This window comes from Panthera pardus, unplaced genomic scaffold, assembly GCF_024362965.1.
Source record: "Panthera pardus isolate Hobbes unplaced genomic scaffold, ASM2436296v1 HiC_scaffold_11, whole genome shotgun sequence".
Taxonomy (NCBI): Eukaryota; Metazoa; Chordata; class Mammalia; order Carnivora; family Felidae; genus Panthera; species Panthera pardus.
Window position 1 is genome coordinate 97,385,670 of NW_026526666.1, and position 22,446 is coordinate 97,408,115.

The 22,446-nt window shown below is 47.2% G+C and overlaps 1 protein-coding gene and 1 long non-coding RNA gene across 2 annotated transcripts in view; both read right to left on the reverse strand.

The window, feature by feature from the left end:
- Window positions 1-335: 335 nt before the first annotated feature.
- On the reverse strand, window positions 336-5,072 carry LOC109274135 (uncharacterized). Its single transcript, XR_002083465.2, has 2 exons — window positions 4,897-5,072; window positions 336-511 (listed from the first exon to the last, which is right to left on the reverse strand). It is a non-coding gene; the product is annotated as an uncharacterized LOC109274135 (long non-coding RNA).
- Window positions 5,073-19,404: 14,332 nt separating this feature from the next.
- Window positions 19,405-22,446, reverse strand: part of VPS13D (vacuolar protein sorting 13 homolog D) — a 257,047-nt gene continuing 254,005 nt past the window's right edge. The window contains 1 exon segment of the mRNA XM_019461427.2: window positions 19,405-22,324. Coding sequence (XP_019316972.2) covers window positions 22,193-22,324 — 132 coding nt within the window. The 3' untranslated portion in view covers window positions 19,405-22,192.

A 22,446-nucleotide genomic window follows, 5' to 3' on the forward strand; every position in this document is an offset into this window, starting at 1 on the left:
TTTTTTTTTTTTTTTTTACCAGAGGCCATGACTTGCATCAGGTGGCCCTTTCCAGTCTCTATAACTCTCATCCATTCCTAGGGATGATTACAGGATGCTACACTGCCTCTAGTTGGTACCTCTGACCCACCCATGACTAATAAAAAAGTCATTACCCTGCAATCAGGTCCTCTAGGTGTTCCATCTCTATCCTGCTGTGTCCCTGGCTGATACAGGGACAAGGAAGCTGTTCAGGAGGCTATCACAGTAATCCAGGTGGGTAGACTTCGAAGGTGGATTGGACGTGGGTAAAAGGGAAGTTTTAGAGTGGCTCCAAAAAGATTGGTCCACACAGCTGGAAGAATGGAATCATTTATTAAGATGGGTAAAACCAAGGAAGAGGCAGGCTTGTGAAGGAAAAAAATCGTGATTTCCATTGTGGACATGTCAAATCTGGGATGCTTTCTAGACTTCCAAGTGGAGGTGTTAAAAAAGCAGTTGGGGGTCCAGGTCTGGACTTCAGGGCGCAGATCTAGGTTGGAGATATAAATGTGAGCATTATGAGTATGTAGATGGCATTTAAAGCCTTGGGACTCAATTAGATAACCAAGGATGGGGTGGATGGAGAAGGGAAGAGGTCTGATAGTGAGTCCTGAGGCTTTCCAACATTTGGAGGCCAGAAGGCGAGAAGCAACCAGCAAAGAAACCTGACAGGAGCTGTCAGTGAAGCAGGAGAAAAACCAAGAAACAATTGGTTTCCTGGAAGTCAAGTGGAGAAAAAAAGTGCTTCAAGAATAAGAGAGTGATCAATAGTGAAGGATACTGCTGATTATTTTGGTTAGATGAGACTTCATAATGAAGATGAGAGTTGGCAAAGTGGAGTCGATGATAACCTTGAGAAAGGATGTTTGTTTTTTTAAGATTGTATTTTTAAGTAATACATGCACTCCACATGGGGGTTGAAGCTTGAACTCACTTCTCTGAGGTCCAGAGTAGCATGCTTTACCAATTGAGCCAGCCAGGTGCCCCCATAGATGGGGTCTTGAGGATAAAAACTTAACTAGAAAGGGCTCAGAGAAGAACAAGAATAATTTTGGGTTCTATCCACAGCAGAGTAGCTGTATTGGACTTATCTGCTGCCATAAATAACAGTAAAACTGGACAAAATATATGAAACAACAGTTATCAGGCACTGAGCCACAGGCAACCAAAATCTATGACCCTTAAGAGAAGGAGAGCACACAAGGCTGAACTCCTCACTCACCTTGACTTTCCGCCTAGGGGTAATTTTCAAACTGTGGCACAGGGATTCCAAGCAGAGAGCTACAGTCTCACTGGATAGAGAAAAGAGAGTTCAGAGTTAGGGCTGCTAAGGCAGCTAAATTTGGAGGGCAGATTACCAAAGGAGAGGGAACCACAGAGAAGGAACAGCAGAGATGGAGCCCCAACATTTTTCATAGAGATTCCCTTCAGGTCTGTAGCTGAATCCTAAGATCTGCATGTACACACAGGACAAGACTCCATAGTGCCTAACAGAAAATCTACTTGGAGACTGAAAGCTGAACAGAAATTTCAGAGGTCTTAATGCTAAAGCAATATTGGAGTTGTGGTCGGTCCAGAGAGGCAAGATCTCAGGAATACTCTGAGAATTCCACTGAAAACGTAGGAAGTTTACAGCTTGGAAGGGCTACACCATGCAAGTAAGGGTTTCACCCTAGGACTATGGGTAAAACTGAAATAGACACATTAACAAAGTCTAAAATCAGTTCTCACTAAGATCAAGACAGTCCTCCAGTTATTTAACTGCCTACCAGAAAAAATAAACCACTCTTGAGAGGATGATACCATAGTCTCCACAACATAACATCCAAAATGTCTAGCATACAATAAAAAATTACTAGACATGTAAAGAAGCAGGAAATGTGACCCATAGTCAAAAGAATAATCAATAGCCTCAAACTCAATATAATCCTGATGCTGAAACTGGCAAAGACTAAAATATATAAATGTATTGAAGGATTTAATGGAAAAAGTGATCAAAACGTTTTCACAAGTGGGGAAATGCAGCATAGAAATGAAATCTTTTAAATGGAAATACTTGAACTGAAAAATGTAGTAGATGAAATGAATAATTCTTTGGAAGCACTTAATGGCATACTAGACATAGCAGAAGAATGGCTTTGTGAACTCAAAGACAGGTCAACAGAAATCATCCAAACTGAAGCACAGAGAGGGAAAAGGAATAATAAAATAAGATAGAACAGAGCATCCAAGAACTGTGTGAAAATATTAAATGGGCTGATGTACTTGTATTTGTAGTTCCAAAATGAAAAGAGAAAGAAAATGGGACAGAGAAAATATTTCAAGAGATAATGGTCAAACATTTTCCAAAATGAATGATGGATATCAGCCTACAGATTCAAGATACTCAGTACATCCCAAGGAGGATAAATTTTTAAAAAGCATCACATCTAGATCATCATATCAAACTACTAACGTCCAAAGATCAAGAGAACATTCTTAAGAATCAGCTAAAGAAAAAAAGGACACATCACATTCAAGAGAATAACAATAAGAATAATGGCCGACTTCTCATCAGAAACATTGGAAGCCAAAAACTAATAGAATGACATCTTTACTTTTTTTAAGGGTTTCTTTCTTTATTTATTTTTGAGAGAGACAGAGACAGTGTGAGTGGGGGGAGGGGCAGAGAGAGAGAGGGAGACACAGGATCCGAAGTAGGCTCCAGGCTCCGAGCTGTCAGCACCGAGCCTGACGCAGGGCTCGAACCCACAGACCGCGAGATCATGACCTGAGCCGAAGTCGGATGCTTAACCGACTGAGCCACCCAGGCGCCCCTAGAATGACATCTTTAAGTGCTGAAAGAAAACTATCAGCCTAGAACTCTTTATCCGATGAAAATAATCTTCAAAACTCAAGGTAAAATAAAGACATTTGCAGGAAATCGAAAACAGATACTTTGTTGTCAGCAGAACGTCACTACAACAAATACAGAGGATACTTTCAGCTAAAAAGGAATGATCTCAGAATCCTAGATCTGCAAGAAGAAACAAAAGAACATCCAAAATGGTAAATATGGGAGGTGTTTACAAAAATTTATTTAAAAGACTATTGACTAGTTAAAAGCAAAATATGAACTATGTACGATGATGTTTATAACAAGTGTACTAGTAAAATATATGACAACAGTAGCAAAAAAGAGAAGGAAAGGTGTAAATGGAATTATGCTGTTCAAAGTTTTTCATAATATGAGAAGTGATATTATTTTAAGGTGGTTGGTGGTAAGTTAAGGATGAATATTTTAATCTAAAGCAACACTGAAAAAAAAAAGAGGAGGTAGTTTAAAAGCCATGAAGATAGGGGGGCCTGGGTGGCTCAGTCGGTTAGTCATCCGACTTCGGCTCAGGTCACGATCTCACAGTCCGTGAGTTCGAGCCCCACATCGGGCTCTGTGCTGACAGCTTGGAGCCTGGAGCCTGCTTCAGATTCTGTGTCTCCCTCTCTCTGACCCTCCCCCGTTCATGCTCTTTCTCTGTCTCAAAAATAAATAACATTTTAAAAAAAGCCATGAAGATAATGATGTGTAAATATGGGATCATCAATTATAACAAATGTACCACTCTGGTGTGGGATGTTGATAGTGAGGGAGGTGCTTGGGAGCAGAAGGTATATAGGAACTCCTGTACTTTTTACTCACGTTTGCTGTGAATCTAAAACTACTCTAAAAAATAAAGTCATTTTTTTTTTTTAAAGTTGAGAGAAGATAAAATGTAATTCTAAAGTGTACTCCAACCAAATTAAGAAAGGAAAGGGAAGGGGCATCTGGGTGGCTCAGTTGGATCCAACTCTTGGTTTTGGCTCAGATAGTGATCTCATGGTTTGTGAGTTTGAGCCCCGTGTAGGGCTCTGTGCTGACAACACAGAGCCTGCTTGGGATTCTCTCTCTCTTTCTCTCTCTGCCCCTCCCCACTCATGCTCTCTTTCTCTCTCAAAATAAATATAAAATAAATTTTAAAAAAAAGGAAAAGGAAAAGGAAAGGAACAGAGAGAAAATGGAACAAATAGAAGACATATAGAAAAACAGACTGAAACCCAACCACATCAGTAATTATCAGTAATTACATTAAATGTACACAGACAAAATACTCAAAGTGAAAAACAGAGGGCATCCGTTTGGATACAAGAACAAAAACCAACCATATGCTCTTCATTAAATACATGGACACTGAAAGGAAGAAAGAAAAGTTGGGTTATGTTCATATCTGACAAAGAAGAGTTTGGGACAAAGATTATTTCCAGAGATAAAGAGGGTCATTGCATAATGGCAAAGAGTCAATTCAGCAAGTAGACATAATAATCTTAACTGTGCGCCATTGATAGTCTTAATATAGCTTCAATACATGAAGCAAAAGCTAACAGAACTAAAAGAAATCAGCAAACTCACAATAATAATTGGAGATGTTCACTCCTGAGATATTGACAGAAAACAGGCGGAAAGAATACAAAAACAGAGGATTTGGAAAAGAGAATGGGAGGCGGTGGAGAGAGAAACCCTAATCTTCTGAGGAATTGCACTTTGGAGAGAGCAGAGACTTGAGGAGTGGCTGAATTGAGATACAGGATCAAGGGTAGAACCAAATGGAAGAAATGACAGCATGTTTGTATTTTGGTGAGGACGCTCCAGGAGGGGTGGGAGTTGGTGATGCGGGACAATGAGTGGACTTGAGTAGGCAGGACGGGATGTGGACACGAGGGGAAGAAGTGGCCCCTGAGGGGTCGGCCTGAGGGGTCAGGAGCATGGAGCTGGAGAAGCGGAGCTTTCCCAAAATGGTGTTGGTGTTGGCCACCAGGCCTTGTCCTATGGCCAGGCCTCCTGGGGATGGGCAGGATCCTCACCAGGCTCTCAGACTTGAGGTGCTCCTGTTCTCCAGATCTTTGTTCCAGGATAATCCAAGCTGGTCACAGAAAGCTACCCCACCACAAGAGGCTGCGACAAGAGTGCTCCTTCTGTAACTTTCATGCATATATAAAATTCACATTATATATGAACATATATTAGCATTACGTACATATGTTTTAACATTCAGAGATTTGATTCCGTTTTTACAGATAACACATAAGGATGAAACTACACATATTTTTAAGTTTATTTATTTTGAGAGAGAGAGAGAGTGAGAGAGTGGGACAGGGGCAGAGAGAGAGTGAGAATCCCAAGCAGGCCCCGCATCGGGCTCTGCACTGTCAGCACAGAGCCCAGTGCGGGGCCTGAACCCACAAACCACAAGATCGTGACCTGAGTGGAAGTCAGAAGCTTAACCCCCTGAGCCACCCAAGCGTCCCAAGGATGAAAAGATTTTTATTTTTATTTTTTTTCAATATATGAAATTCATTGTCAAACTGGTTTCCATACAACACCCGGTGCTCATCCCAAAAGGTGCCCTCCTCAATACCCATCACCCACCCTCCCCTCCCTCCCACCCCCCATCAACCCTCAGTTTGTTCTCAGTTGAAAAGATTTTTAAAAGTAATTGACTCACAGAAAAGGAAACAGCTCCGAAACATAATTTCTCACAAAAGAAGTCCACGTTAAAACTATAAGGAGATGCTCATGTCTCCCCAAATTGGCAAATATCAAAACACTTGCCAACACACTGCATTGGTAAGGGTGTGGGAAAATGCATCCTTGTTCATGTCAATCTGTAAGTTAGTATGAACTCTATAGAGGGTAGTTTGGCAATATGTATCAAAATTACAAATGCACAAAGGATCTAACAATTCCTCTTCTAGGACTTTAACTTTCATGTCGGGAAAGGCCTGTCCAAAGTGGTTCATTGCAGTTTTGTCTGTAACAGATGCCTGGAAACACCGTAAGTGACCATCAGTAGGGGGTTGGTTAAATAAGTTATGGTATATCTGTACAATGAAAATCATGCTGCTACTCAAGAAAATTAGAAAGGTCCTTATGTGCTGATACGGAATGATAGCCAAGCTGTATTATTATTTTTTTTTAATGTTTATTTATTTTTGACGGGGAGAGAGAGACAGAGCATGAGTGGGGGAGGGGCAGAGAGAGAGGGAGAGAGAGAATCCGAAGCAGGCTCCAGGCTCCGAGCTGTCAGCACAGAGCCCGACGCGGGGCTCGAACTCACAGATTGCGAGATCATGACCTGAGCCCAAGTCGAACACTCAACCGACTGAGCCACCCAGGTGCCCCGCCAAGTTGTATTAAGAAAAAAAAAAAAGCCAGGCAATAGTATGCTATAATTTTTGTAAAGAATAAAAATGAAAAGACCAAGCAAAATATATAGGTATATATGTCATTGCCTGGATAGATAAATAGATGATAGGTAGGTAGGTAGATAGATAGGCAGGCAGTCTCTGTGTGTGTGTCTCCCTGGAAAAATACATAAGAAACCAGGGAGGGGAACTGGATTCTGAATGATAAGAGTGGGAGGGAGGAAAAATATAAGCAAGCACAAATAAAAACAAACACAGACGGCAGGAGACAGTGTGTAACTAACAGTACTCACATAGTCTACTTCCTGTTCCCTTTCTAAATACTAACTACATTTTCTCTTCTAGATAACCGTGTTTCAGAAATCCCGTCAAGAAAATTTGCAGGAACTTTAAATCCAGCAATGTGACCACAGACTAGGCTAAGGTGACAGGAGGTGAGCACTGGGTAAGTCTGCCGGTCACCTTTGCAAAGTACCCACTTTGTGCTTTAGACGGAAAGGCCACACTCTACTGCCGGTAGTTCACGACCAGTGACTCACCATTCCGGTTTTCAGTCTGTGGACGTACTTTCAGTATTATGAGTTATTGAATCAAAACACGAATACAGACCATTCTCTGTCGTCCTTTGTGAGGCCTCTCTTGATGAGGTAACTAGATTAACAGGACAAAGCTGAGGGTCAAAGTGTGAGCCGGTAGGATGCCTCCTACCCCAATAATGTAATCGGTGTCACCTTTCTGAAATGAACTGAAGTCTGCCATTGAGGCATACGGGCGCAGGCGGGCGTAAGGGAGACTTTGGGTCAGACCTGGCCACCGAGGCCTTGCTCTTCCCCTGTCCTGTTCCACGTGTGCATCGCCTGCCTCTCTGCGGGGACTTTAAACACCCAGGGCAGCTGGCCAGAAGCCTTGATTTTGTTTGCTGTTGTTGCCCAATCTGATATTGGTGGTTAGCAAACCCAGCCAGGCTCCTGGAGCAAAACAGATGGCTTTCTTCCCCCTTCCGATCTCCAGGGGTCTTCAGTGGAGAAGCTCCCAAGATTTCGTGGCCAACTAGACTTGAACTAACCTTCCTTAAGGCTGACAGCTCACCTCAGCACCCTCCTTCCCTCTACACCCTCTGCTTCTGCAGCAACACGGAGCCTACGAGCCCTGCATTCTTTCTGTGGGAGTCTTCCCTGCCTTCTCGACTGTTCCTCACCCCTCCTCTCATCCCAGTGTGTTCCCACAGAACTCCGAAACGAAGCAGATTCATGACCCCCACAAACCAAGGTTGAATATCTGATAGCAATCTGCCCTTCATCCGAGAGACTCCCGAGCACCAAGGACTTCACTCAGAGGCGTGAATCTCCATGGTGACTTTTATGGCCACACGAGGGGATCCAGGAGGGCCCGGGCAGAGGAGCCTTGCCAGGTGGCGACTCTGTCCACCCTCTGGTACCCACCACCGCGCAGCTGGTTCAGCTCCGTCCACCACAGGGAAGGGCATCGTGCCCCTAGGTACCACCTTCAGCCACCCTTCTGCAGTCCAGCCCTCTTGATGGGTTTGGGAGTGCCCTGAGCTATTACAAAGGATTATGTCCACATGCACAGTCAGGTGGGGTCACCGTCATGGGACACAGCTAGTTTCTATCGGGCTAGACAGGGAGCAGATGATGTGCTGGCCAAGAAGGATGAAGGCCGCTCCCCAGCCTGAGCCAGGTGCACATTCCTTGAACAGGGTTTTTCACACTAAGTCCCCGGCCTGTGTTCCCCGAGGGCTCAGGAGCTGGCCACTTCCAAAAGCGTTTCGCGTTTCTGGGTAACAGCCACCAGTGGATTGTCCGGTCATCTGCTTCCACTCTGTCCAGTCTGGCGGCCACCAGCTACCCCTGCCTACCGAAACGTGCCTAGCCTGAATACTCTGGAAGCGTAAAACAGACACCAGATTTTGGAGATGTAGTGCAAAATAAGAATGCAAAACATCTCATTAATCCTTGTCTATACTGATTACACACTGAATGGCAATATTTTGGACAGGAGTTAAACATATTGTTAAAATTAATTTGGGGGGGACCTGGGTGGCTCGGTTAAGCATCCGACTTCAGCTCAGGTCATGATCTCGCGGTTCGTGAGTTCGAGCCCCACGTCAGGCTCTGTGCTGACAGCTCAGAGCCTGGAGCCTGCTTCGGATTCTGTGTCTCGCTCTCTCACCACCCCTCCCCTGCTTGTGCTCTGTCTCTCTCTCTCTTTCTCTCAAAATATAAAAGAAACATTAAAAAAAAATTAAAATTAAATTACTTTTCAATTTCCTTTTCCTTTTTGTAAAATGTGGCTCCTAGAAAATCTTAAATTACGTACATGACTTGCATTATGACATTTCTATGGGGCGATTTCCATCTACTTGGTAAAGCCAAGCACTGCACTTCTCAGAATCTCTTCTTGAAGAGGCTAGAGCGTCAGTCAAAAGGGAAGGCACAAGAAAGGCGGGAGGCAAAGGTGAGCAGCGGCCACTAGGCTTTGAAGGTCATCGTTGGGTCAAGGTGGTTCCAGTCGGTCCTCGCTCTTGCCCTGCAGCCCGAGATCATTCCTGATGGACGGTCTCACTGAACCAACACGCACCGCCACCACCGCCCCCACCGCTCCCCCCGCCCCCAGACCCTTTGCAGCAAACTCAGAGGGCAGCCACAAAGAACCAGAATCTTCCAAAGACGTCCCGCCCACCCCACTCCCCAGCCCTCCCTTAGTCCCGGGCACTCAGTGGCACCGGGCCAGGTCAACAACCTTGTTCCGGTCTAACTGCCCTCGCAGCCTTCGCCCGCCAGCGCCTCCCCAAAACAAACAAACAAACCCCCCCAGAAAACAAAACTGGGAACATAAAACACATCGATTAATGTATCAAAATGCAACTGACGTGGCTCCTAAGCAGAGGCCTGCTCTTCGCTCTGAGGCCTCCTGCCCCCGGACTGAGATTCTACTTCCTCGTGTTCTGCCCACCCCTCGGTCTTCTCTCTCCTTCGCTGTCCCCTTCCCCCCTGGCTGCTTCTTTCTCGTCCACCTCCCCGCTGTTCTGTTCGGAAAGCATCTTAAAGGAAAAACACCCTCTCTCACTCTCTCTCTCTCCTACGGTCAAATTTTGGAGAACTCTACACTTACTTCTTCACCTTTGGCTCCTGTTTGGACACCCACAATTCCCTGGTGACGGTCACCAATGGCCTAGTTTCCGCATCATTGGTTTCTTTTTGGTCTTACTCAACCTGACTGACCTCACAGGAGAGCTGGGCATCACTGACCGGTCTCTCCCTCCCCAGCCCCTTCCCACGGAACATCTCCCCTCCCCCCCCTCGCCCCCCCCCCCCCCGCCCCTGCTTACTGACCTTCCCTGGCTCCTCCTCCCTTCCAAACCCTCCATCAGGTCTCCCCGGGGCTCTGACCTCAGCTCATGTCCCTTGTCACCTTGTGCTCTCTCTGGGCACCGTCATTTATTCTGCAGTTTATTTAAACTATTGTCTCCAAAGGAAGGACTCCTACATCTCTCTTTCCAACACCTGCTACCTGGGGTGACCCTAGGCCCCACGTTTACTGGGTCCAAAATGGAACTCGCCTCCCAGTTTTCCACGTACAAGAAGTGCTATCAAGGGGGGGCGCCTGGGTAGCTCAGTGGGTTAAGTGTCCGACTCTTGGTTTCTGCTCGGGTCATGATCTCACGGTTTGTGAGTTCGAGCCCCACGTTGGGCTCTCTGCTGACAGTGCAGACTGTCTCCCTCTCTCTCTCTCTCTCTCTCTCTGTTCCCCACCCCCACTTGCTCCCTCCCTCTCTCTCAAAAATAAACATTAAAAAAAAAACTGCGGTCAAGACCCATAGGTTGCAAGTGACCTTCGTAAGCAAACGGACCTTTGAACAGACTTACGCAAAGCCCGGTGCCTCGAGTGATGTCCTCAGGACCTGGCATCCCTTCACCTCTGGGGTGAGCCTCTCTCCATTTTTGCTTCACTCTGGGGCTGGCCCTACAGGCATGTTGGTTCCTGCCAGCTCCAGACTCAAGCCCAGTGGAAGGGAAGCATCTCTCCCTGCTGACTTCCGCTCGACTCCCTGGATTCACCCTGATGGGACCACGTGTCCATTCCAGAATTGGTCCCTGTATCCAGAGATAGGATTGCACCGATTGGCAAATGGATTATATACATATACAAACAGTCACCAGGAAGAGTAGGTTGGGCGGCTGGCCAGGATGGAGTTCACGCATCTCCCACGGGGGCTGGAGCCTCTCTCGAGCTGCAAGGGCAGAGAGTGGGTGAGAGATGGGTCCCCGAAAGGAATGTAGGGTCTACTTCCAGAAGAAGGGAGAACTGATATCTGGTCAGGCAACAAGGGCGAATGTCCAATCTACAAAGTGCCATGACCTCGTCCTTCCCTTCTGGTCACATACCCCCAAAGTACTGGGTTGGTTCTTTTTCTGTGTCTGTTCTTTTGCCTGGACTATCTCAATGGTTCCCTAAGGAAACTTCCGTCTCTCACCACATGTGTTAGTAGTTTGCTCATGTTGCTGGCCGAGTAGTGTTCCATTCTTACGTTATACTGCATTTTAAAATATTTACTTCTTAAAGTTTACTCTTGAGAGAGGGAGACAGTACACGCATGCACACACAAGCGGAGGAGGAGCAGAGAGAGAGGAGAGAGAATCCCCAGCAGGCTCCACACTGTCATTGTGGAGCCTGACGCGGGGCTCAAACCCACGAAACGTGAGATCACGACCTGAGCCGAAACCAAGAGTCGGATACTTAAAAGACTGAGCCACCCAGGCGCCCTGCATTTCTTTAAATCCGTTCACCTATTGATGGACGTTTTTGGTTATTACAATTAACCATTGGTGTATAAGTCTTCGTGTTGACGTATTTCCATTTCTCTTGAGTAGACAACTCGTAGGACGGATGGGTCGGACGGTGAGTGTGCTTAACTCGTCGAGGAACTTCCAAGCTGTTTTCCAAACTGGTTTGACTGTTTTGCATTCCCACCAGCCACGTAGGAGAATTCCATGTGTTCCACACCTTGCCAATACTTGCTACCGTCAGATGTTTTAACTCCAACGTTTCTACAGGCGTGTAGGGGTATTTCATTGTGGTTGTGATCGGCAGTTCTCTGCGTGTGAGACTGCACATTTTGCATGTGCTTTTGGGCCCTCTGTATATTTCTTTTGTGAAGTGTTTGTTGAAATGTTTGCTTAATTTCAATTGGGTTACATGACTCACTGAGTTTATTTGCTAAAGAACTGTTAAGAAATTTTGCATCTGTGTTGAGGGATATTGGTCTTTAGTTTTCTTTTGTTGTAAGACCGCTGTCTGGTTTTGGTGTCAGAGTAATAAAATGATTTGGAAGTGATTTCTGTTTTCTGAAAGGGTTTGTATAGGACTGATATTAATTTCTCCTTAAATGTTTGTTTGAATTCACAAATGAAGCCATCTGGGCCTAGACTATTCTTTGTGGGAAGGTTTTTAATTACAAATTTTCTTTGATAGATACAGGGCTATTCAGATGTCCTATTTCTTCTGTCAATTTTGGTGATTTGTTTCTTTTGTTTTTCTTTTTTCTTTTAGAGACAGAGAGGAGAGAGAAGAGAGGAGAGGAGAGGAGAGGAGAGGAGAGGAGAGGAGAGGAGAGGAGAGGAGAGAAAGGGAGAGAATGAGAGAATCTTAAAGCAGGCTCCATGCAGGGTTCAATCCCAGAATTCTGGGATCATGACCTGAGCTGAAATCAAAAGTCAGATGCTCAATCGACTAAGCCACCCAGATGCCTGGTAATTTGTATCTTTTAAGAAATGTGCCCATTTTATCTGAGTTATCAGATTTAAAGGCAAAAAGTTATCCATAATATCCCCTTGTTATCCTTTAAATGTCTATAGAATCTGTGATGATGTCCCTCTTTTCTTTTTTCAGTGTGGAGTATTGTGTGTTGGGGGGGAGGGGGAGAGGGTAGCGATGGGGTAGAAAGAACTAAAATCTAATTCTCCAGAGTAGAAAATCAGTAGATAACACCTCTGATGGGAAGAAATCAAGAATAGGTTAGAAACATGTGGTAGATACTAGAAGAAAATGGAAAAGAGTTGAAAGTGGGTGGGATTAGTGAATGGTGGGGCAAGGTGGGCCAAGGATTGAAAACCAGTTAATTCCAAACTAGAACAAAGTTCCACTCCAGGGTCCTTTCATTCTGTATCTCACCTCTTTCATTTGCCTTTCCCTCCCCCAATCGAGGCTGCACCTGAAGTGTGCTCTGTGCTCCCAGCCTTCTGTGAACTCCTCTCATCAGCGCCATTGGAAGTCTTAGTTCAGTCCCGTCTCCCTGGTTGTCTGACCCAGTTTCTACCCCATCTTTGGGGATGGCAGACCTAGACATCCCCAAGGATCCTGACCTTGGACCAATGGTGTATCGAGTGTACTTGAAACTCCAAGGATTCCCCTCCTCAATATAGCAAAAGTATCTTTAGTAATAATCATGAATGAAACAAATAATAGTAACAAGAAATGCTGTGAAAAATCTTAAGCTTCTAAAAAAGTGGTGATTGATTGATTGATTGATTGATTTAGAGGGAGAGAGAGAACCTCAAGCAGGCTCCTTGTTGTCAGTGCAGAGCCTGACTTGGGGCTCAGACTCACAAACCATGAGCTCATGACCTGAGCTGAAATCAGGAGTCGGATGCTTAACTGATGGAGCCACTCAGGCGCCCCAATTTTATTGAACTTTTAAAAGATGTTAGTAAAAATTAAATAAGTATTAAAGTACAAAGAAGGGCATAACTAGTTAATCTTTTACTATGTAGTTTATCTTTACTCAATGGCTTGCATTTTGATTTTTTTTGGTGATAGATCTCTATGGCAGATGTTTTTTCTTAAATACTTGCCCCGTAGTAAGCGCATTTTCATTAAATCAACACATCAGCATCATTTCCATAATCCAATCAACCCCCGTGACTGCCAGCGCTGCTCACGGGCAAGCCACTCTCTCCAGCTCTGAACTGCCCTCTATCTGCTTAATAGGTCACTGACATCTCAAACCTGAGAAGACAGTCACGCATTCATTTAGCATCCAACACATATCGAAGAGTCAGTAAATGGACCGGCCACAAACAGCCAGCTCTTACAATACTTCCCCATCTTGGTAATCACATCACCGGTTATCTGGTTACTTCGGCCGGCCGGCCGGAAACCTAGGAACTACCCTTGACCCCTCTTTTCCCCTCACCCTCTACATTAGATCCATCCCTCCGTCTTAGCTGTTTTTCCTCAAAAGTCTATCCTGTCTATACACTTCTACCTCCACTGCCCCCACCATTTCTTACCTGGACTAGAGCAACAGTCTTCCACTCTGGACTCCTCCTATCCAGGCTCCATTCTGCAGCCTGAGAGCATTTTTTTTTAAATTAATCTATTTTTTACAAAAAATTTTTAACATCTATTTTTGAGAGACAGAGTGTGAGCAGGGGAGGGACAGAGAGAGAGAGAGAGGGAGACACGGAATCCGAAGCAGGCTCCAGGCTCCGAGCTGTCAGCACAGAGCCCGACGCGGGGCTCGAACTCTCCGTGAAATCATGACTTGAGCCGAAGTCGGATGCTTCACTCACTGGGCCACCCAGGTACCCCATTAATTAATCTATTTTTTAGAGAGGGTTTTGAGAGAGAGGGGCGGGGGAGGCAGGGAGAGAAAGAGAGAGAGAGAGAGAGAGAGAGAGAGAGAGAGAGAATCTTAAGCAGGCTCCATGCTCAGTGCAGAGCCCAACATGGGGCTTGATCCCAAGACCCTGGGATCATGACCTGAGCAGAAATCAAGAGTTGGACGCTCAACCGACTGAGCCACCCAGGCGCCGCCCCCACCCCCGCCCCACTAGAGAGGTATTTTTTTAGATGCCAGTTTTGCAGTGAAATCTGCTGCTGAAAACTTTTGCCCATATAGTTTGCAAAGTCCAGCGTGGCCTGGCCCCCGGCCACCTCTCTTCAGCTTCAGCTCACTGCACTCCAGTCTGTCCAGAGGTCCTGGACCTCAGATGTGCTCCTACGTCCAGAACTTCATACGAGCGCCGCTCTTTCCTCTGCACCCCTAGTTCTCAGCCCTCTGGACTCCGGCTACCTGCCTCTTCCCCCGTGAAGTCTTCCGTGCCCCACCCTGAGGTCCGCTAGCCCAGGAGGGCGGTGAGAGTGTCCCCCTACTCATCCCATATCCCCGGCACCCAGTACGGAGCCTGGACCCGGGCGGATTTTTGGGACAAGGGTGGCCAGTGTCTCCCTGTTGTTGGAGGGGCAGAGGTCGGGAGCTGTGCTGTCTGGGCACGCACAGGGCACACACTGGGCACACACAGGGACGGGTGGTTCTGCAGAAAAACCACCAGACAGAATGGAGCTGCCTTTCTGTAGGCTGGGCCAAACTTCCCAGAAGTCTCCGTGTACCCCTGAAGTTAAGTGTCTTAGGAAAACGCACGCCAGAGGCAGGACTCCCCTCCCCACCCCCTAAAGTCCCGGTGTCGATCTCAGCACCTCCCCACCCCCCTTCCCTCCGGGGCTCAGTAGCCCGGGGCTTCCAAGCGTCAATTTGGTCTAGATGCGTACCTTCCCTCCAAGGCAAAATGTACCCATGACTTTTTCGTGTTTTTGAGGCAGCCCAGAATAAGCAGGAGGTGTGAAGTTTTATTACCCCCTGGGAACTATTGACACTGGGCGTGCTGCTCTGGCCGGGGCTGTGGGAGGACATGGGCGGGCTCCTTGGAGCGACGAGTGGGTGGCCTGGCTCCCGGCTCCCAGGGGAAGGGACACAGCTGTGTAGGGCTATTATTGTTCCAGCACCAAATCCTTCCAAAGCTCCAACTGGATTGCTTGGAGGCGGCCTAATTAAGGCTGCTGTTTTCTTCTTCTTTCCTCTGTTTGTTTACTTTCAGCACTTGCCACCTTCCAGGGGAGTATGGTGTAAGTTAGAAGTCGCTCCTCTGGCCATTTGAAGATGTGGGTCAGAGCTCTCTGACATACACAAAAATAAGTAAGACCATACAGGGTTTGGTTAATATACTCTATGAACTTAAACTTCTACCTACCTAAGGAGGTATGTTTGTCGGTGTGCACCTATCTTTACAGGCCTGAAGGGAGAGTATACTTTCGTTTCCTAGGTTTATGGAACATTTATAAAAATTGATCAAGGACTTGGACAAAAAGAAAACTGCAGCAAAAAATTTTTTTAATATAGAAAAGTTCAGGTTATACTTACTGGTTATAATCCAATAATATTTGATTTAGCAAGGACAGTGTTTTTTTGTTTTTTTTTTTTTTTTTATATTTAGAAATGGCATATTCCTAGGTAGCTCTTAGCTCAAAGAAGAAATCTAAAGTCCAAGCAAAAACTACAGAGAAAGCGACAGAGAGAACACTTAATGGCAAAACTTGAGATAAACAAAACTGTATTCAGAAGAAAATCGATAACCTAAACCTGCCATCATTGTTTAAAAAGAAAGGTTGACACAAAACAAAATAAAAAATGTATTTATCTTACAAAGCAAAAAAGGAGGGGCGCCCGGATGGCTCAGGTCGTGATCTCACAGTCTGTGGGTTCAAGCCCCATGTTGGGCTCTGTGCTGACAGCTTGGAGCCTGGAGCCTGCTTCGGATTCTGTGTCTCCCCCTCTCTCTGCCCCTCCCCCGTTCATGCTCTGTCTCGAAAATAAACAAACGTTAAAAAAAAATTTTTTTTTAATAAAATAAAGCAAAAAAATAGTAAAATAAATCAAAACAAGCTAGGTCGGGGAAATAAGATTAGAGACATAATCAACAAAACAGCAAAGAGAAACCCCAAACCAGTTCTTTGAAAAGAACAGTAAATAACAAATATTCAAGATCAAGAATAGGAAAGAGGCTCAGGAGGTACACACGCCAATTCTACGGCAACACACTAAAAACCCTACACGACCCGGAGGATTTTAAAAACCAAACCTGCCACCAAAATGGACGTTGAACGTTCCAATCAGCAGAATGCACGGGGGTGTGATGATGAAGGGGAGCCATTGGAGAAGAGTCTAGAACCTGCCATGTAACTTCAAAACGTTAGAACAGGAAACTGTCATGTAATTTAAGTATCACAAGCCATAGAAAATGGTGGCCATCTCTCTAACCCATTTTATGAAGGCAGGATAATTATTTTTTTATTTTTTTTTTTATTTTAGAGAGAGCACATGAGCAGGGGAGAGGGGCAGAGGGAAAGAAAGAATCTTAGAATTTTATTTCAATGTTAATTTTTTTTTTCGAGAGAGAGTGCGTGCGTGCAAGTGGGGAAGGGGCAGAGAGAGGGAGACACAGAATCTGAAGGCTCCAGGCTCCCAGCTGTCAGCACAGAGCCTGATGTAGGGTTCGAACCCACTAGCTGAGCCGAAGTTGGCTACTTAACCGACTGAGTCACCCGGGCGCCCCTTGAGAGAGCATCTTAAGCAGGCTCCGTGTTCAGTGTGGGGCTCGATCCTACAACCCTGGGATCCTGACCTGAGTCGAAATAAGGAGTCGGATGCCCAACTGACTGATCTACCCAGGCATCCCTGCGGCAAAATTTAAATGATAAAATCTGCTGCAGATAGGGAGAACATTATGGAGCCCTCACTTTAAAGATGCAAAGACTCAAAAATATTAGCAAACAGAGCCAGGAAATGTATCAAAAGAATACCAAATTAACACATTCTGAGCAAATGGGGCTTATTCTAGGGAGTAAGGGTGGTACCTATCAGGAAATCTATCAACATCATGAACGAGGTGAGGAGAAAAAACAATCCGGTGCTAAGGCTAGATGCTGAAAGGGCAACTGCTGTAACTCAGCAGCCATTCCTAACAAGTCGGTACAGATGAGAAGATGGCCTAATTCGCCGCTAGGGAAATGCAAACTGAAGACAGGACCCCACTCTGTACCCATCAGCCGGGTCAATCCTGCAGATGCTACGGTAGGACCTCGGCAGCATTTTTTGAAAACGATCTTGTCTATACCCCCAGCTGCAACCGGCCCCGAGGGGTCTACCGTGTGGAAATGTGGTGCATCCGCACAAAAATGGGGATGTTCACCGGAGCCTTGCTCTGGGGTGGGGGGTGGGGGGGGCGGGCACGGTGCGGTGGATGGAAAACGAAGCGAGAGACCCCGTCACCACGGAAGTAGTTGAGTCAATTACAGAACGGCAGCATTGGAGAGAAGGCTGAGAAGTTGCATATAGGATTCCAATATGCATAGAAACAAATGCCGGGAAACCACGTGGGCAGTGCACGCGGTATCCGCGGGGGATACGCGGGGGCAGAAAGGGACAAATAATACCGCACTACCTGCTTTCATATGGTAACAGATACGTGGACTCGAATTTTTGGCTTGCGTTTGTATGAAGAAAATCTAAACTAATTGGAAAAGTTCCAGCAGGACAATCCAGCAGCGAGGAGCTCTCTCTTTTCGGTGTCTCCGATTGCTCGAACCATCCCCCGGCCAGAGAAAAGCTGCTTGGATCAGTAACCACTGCTTAGGACCTGGTCTCAGTGCACTGGTGGCGTGGCACCATTGAGAAAGGTCGATGTCCCACGCACCCCCTTCTTGTGCCAAGTGTCTCCAAGGCCTAGAGGGCCCGGACGGCGTGTCTTCGAACACTGTCCCCCTGTCCTGGAGCCCCTGCAGGATTCAGGTTGTGCGGTCCTGCATGTGGGGACATGAGCCACACCTCCCAGAAGCTCTCCCACTTGGAAGGGCACCTTCTTTGGGTGTGTGCTTCGGTTTGGAGAGTGTAGCCCCTCCCTTCTTTTGAGTTCTCGGATTTCTGTCTGACATTGGCTTCTGACAGGCTCACTCTTACTGAGCTCCCGTGGGCAACGGGGACCGGGGCATCTGAATGGGCAGGACGGGACACTTCTCAATTAATCCAACTCTTTGCCCGTTCCACGCTGAATCGTGCAGCTGAGTGTGGCTGGAGGAAATCAGAACCAGGCTGCCTGGTCTCCCCTTAAATGCATGATCCCCAACCTCAAACGGGCCCTCCATGTTTCCTGGCTGACCCGCTGCACATACTTCCCTGTCTGCTGCCTTGCCCATGATCTTCAGTGACTGTCTTATATTCCCTTCCTCCTCCAGGTCTCCGTCACCCCCCACCCCCCCACCTCCATCACCTCTCTGCTGATGTGACCAAAGAGGAGCAACGGAAATGAGGGAACGAGAATCTTCTGAAGTTTCTACCACATCCACCCCTCTTCCTGGCCAGTCTCCCTTGTCCCCTTTCACTGTCTTCCTTTATTATTGCCCCCCACCCTTTCTCGAAGTACCAGCCACTTCTCTCCTTCTGTTCACGGCCAGCTGACTCCACAGAGCTGTCAACGTGCGCTGTCTCCGGCTTCCCCCCCTCCCACTTTCCTGTTGATTCCAGCGCAATCTGGCTCTTACCCTCTCCGTGCTACTCAGACTGCTCTAGAAGGCTCCGGTGACCTCGATGCTGGAAACCTAGTGTTGCCGGTCCTCAACCCACCTGATTTATCAGCAGCATTTAATAGCCCCCCTCCTTCTGAAACCTTTCTGGACTCGGCTTCCAGGACCTGCACCCTCCTGGCTTCATGTCTGTGTCTGTGGATGGTCCTGCCATCTCCTGTGCTCTTCCCCTCCGTCTGTCTCAATTCTAGACTTTGGGGAGCCCCAGGGCTCAGATCCGGGGCCTCTTTTCTTTGCTACTCCCCCTCAACTCCTTTGGGGATTTCATCCAGGCTCCGCTTGTCATATGTGTGCTGATGATTCCCAATCGGGCGCCTCTGGCCTGGACTCACCTCTTTGAGCTCCAGACTCGTGGGCCCCACTGCCTTCTGCATCAAGCAGGCACCTTGAACTTAACACGTCCAAAGTGAGCTCCAAAGCTCTTCCTCCTGGGGTCTCCCCTTCTCAGCAAATAGGAGAAGTTCCTCCCTGCCGGGGCCCAGGCTGCTCGCCTGAGTGGTGGGGTGAGAGGCTGGCCGCACAAAGCCGGGCTTGGAGCACGGAACGGGCGGCTTACTCTTGGAAAGTGAAATAATGTTCAAGGTGAGGATTTGCCCCAGGATCATGCTTCCCTGGAGCGAGGGGACAGGTTTTGTGTTCCTGTGAACGTCGGGATGTGTCTGGCATCGATCACTGGCACCGGTTCTAGAATCTGCGCAACACCAAGAAACCAGAAGAGAACGACCTGTCTGGGAAGTTGATAAAGCATTTTATTCCACAGGAAGAAAAATAACGACTCTGATATGAGAAACAGACGAAAGAGTCTTAACAGATGGGTGATTGTACAGAATCATGTTTACACAGTGGAGAACCAGGATTTTATCAAGCAGCTACTATGGTATTTTGAGGCACAGATGATGCTTAAAAACACAGTGGCCCTAGAGCCTTCTGAACACCCAGGTGAGTACCCACCAAGCTGGGGCTGCTAAGAGGTCTGCTTTCCTGCCCTCTGGTCGGTCGGTGGGCGCAGGGGATCCGCCTGAGCCCCTCGGGGGAGCCCTCCCCGGGGGGCAGAGCAGCAGCACTGGCCGCAGGGCCCTGCTGGGTCTGCCAAACATGCCGGTCAGGGAATTAGGATGGCTTTTGATTTCTCCTTATCCAATTTCTCCTTATTCAATTTATTTTACTTTCCTCAGAGAGAAACTGTGTATTTGGGACAGCATGAAAATCGGTAGAAATTATCATAACAAAGTCTCAGACATCAAGGGCTAAACACCAATTGAAAAAGAAATGGGGCATTCAAGGAGCCAGGGGCAGGGCCTGCTTCCTTCAGAGCTTTGAATTTTTTCCTGGCCAAGCAGGAAACGAAGTCCAGAGCCCCACCGAAGCCTTCCCACCGTGGCTGGCGTGAGGGAGCTCTAGCGGGGGCCTCTTCTCAGGCCCCTTCAGCAGCGAGGGCTCGCATGACCCACCGAGATGCGCGACTGTTTCTAGAGCTAACGTTAGAAAGGAGCCCAGAGGAGGGCATCCGAACACCTCCCTGGGTCCCTCAGGAAGCAGCGTTGCGCCCTCCACCGGCTGGCTGCGTCACAGCTGCCATTGGTGGGGGGGGGGGGGGGAACGGGACCCAAGGCCGTCCTCGTCAGTCTTACGAAATTCCACCGACTTCATTCCAGAAAGCGACAGAAGGCTCACTGAGGCAAACAATCAACCCTTCTGAGAGTTTCACCTTTAAGGGACGGTGATCTCTGGCAGTGGGTCACTGACGACAAAAATCACAAGGCAGACTTGTGGGGCGCAGAGGAGGAGGCTGGTGAGGAAGACACAGGTCACCCTGCTGGGGATCTTGTGCGTGAGGGGACGCAGTCACGACTGGCACCCAGCAAAAAAAAACCCAAAACACGCCAACAAACGACAAACCCAAACCCACCCCAACCCTTCGCGAGCTAAGCTTCAACGCGGCAACCCCCCAACTTAGAGTCGGCGGAGACCACACAGACCTTGGGGTTCAAGGCGGTCCTCGAAAACCCCACTTAGCTAGAGCTCTCGAGCACTTGGGCTAAAGCTCCCTTCCTGCTTCTTTAAAAACACGCACGCACACGCGCATGTGCGCAGAGGGGAGGGATGGTGAGATGGACAGATCAGCTTCATGTGAGTCTTGGGAGGGTTTGGGTCAAGAGTTACAAACACCCAAACCTTGCACACATCCGCTGATCCGCTGAATCGTTTTCGATCTCCGCCACATGGGACGAGGTTGTTGAAACCGATTAGTTCTATCAAAATGAAAACGTTAAAATCACAAGGCTAGTCATTCATTCTAGAGTGAGCTCCTGCTCCCAACCTGTTTATTCCAACAAGAACAAGACCGAGGCAGAAGAGGGCACTCATACCAGGCCTTGCTACTGGCTGGAATTTAACACCGAGGACAAGAGATGTTTTAGCCAAATCTTGGTTCCATGAAGAACTTGCAAAACAGCTTTTTAATACTCGGATTTCATTCCCTTTTCTGAGACTCTCTCCCTCTCCCTTCTCGTCCCAGTGTTGCCATCACTGAGCCCAGGGCTGGGCGGCTGTGGTGCTTGCCTGTGGCTTTATCAAAAGAGAAAAAGAGTTCTAGGACTTTCTCCTTGTTGTTGTTCCGAAAGGAAAGGAGGGCATTCTTAACTGTGGACTTCTGATAGATCTGTGGATTTCTGATTTGTTAAAACCAACAGTTGTGTGAGATTTTTTTTTTTTTCCCCTTCGAAATCAACAGAGCCTACCGGTGTTTCAAACTGATCCTCTCTGACAACATCCCAAGACAGACTTACAATGCTGGTGTGTGTGTGTGTGTGCAAGACTAGTCAGGACAAAGCCAAACAGACAGATGGAGGGAAAAGAATCTGTGATAATCTAGGAACTACTCTTAAAAGGGGGGGAGGTGGGAAATAAATAAAAGACGGGTTGGTTTCTGAGCCACCTCCTTTGGGGGCTGCCTTCCCGCTCCAGCCTCGAGGCCGCCCATCCCCCCTCCGTCCTCTTCCTGCAAATACTCTGGTTTCCATAGCTAACATGGAACATTCTTCACCTTTCAAGAATGCCTTTTTTGTAGCGAGTACCCTGAATTACACATGTAGAATTAGTACAATAGAAGATCCAATATAACTTTATATTACTTTACAGCTAACAAACCTTTACACACGTCACAGGCCCTGCTCAGAAACGCTCCTGCATATTTACAAACACACAGTTGTACATATATACATGTTAACAAAATACAGGGCAATCTAAAAATTAGATTCATCTCAGTACATTTTTTTTTTTAACGTTATTCAGCCAATACCTTTTGAAAATTACTTCCCCGTAATCTAAAGGAACCCCCCAACCCACCCACGAATTAATATGGTTTCCGTTCGTATCGTCCCCTCGTTCCTTGACAGCCCCCCCCGCCCCAACCTTTTTCCGGTTTTGCCTCTGATTTAGGCCAAGCCTTTGGGCCTTTCCTCCCGATTGACTTGGGGCTTGTGTCTGCGAGCGTCTCTCTGGCAGCTGGGATTTTTCAGGAGTCCAGCTCCAACCGCTCTTGATTTTCAGTGAGTCTTAACATAAGTTGCTGCTCATAGTAAAGGCTCTTTGCATAGTTTATCTCTTGTGACAACTTGACGGCAAGGCCCTCCGATTTCACGTGGACCTGGAGAGCAGAACAGAATGAGTGACCTGCCCCCGAGGTGGAGGCCAAACGAATCACAGGACGCGGGCAGATTCCTGGAATCCGCGTCTTTGACATACGTCCCAGGTGACGGGGTAGCCAAG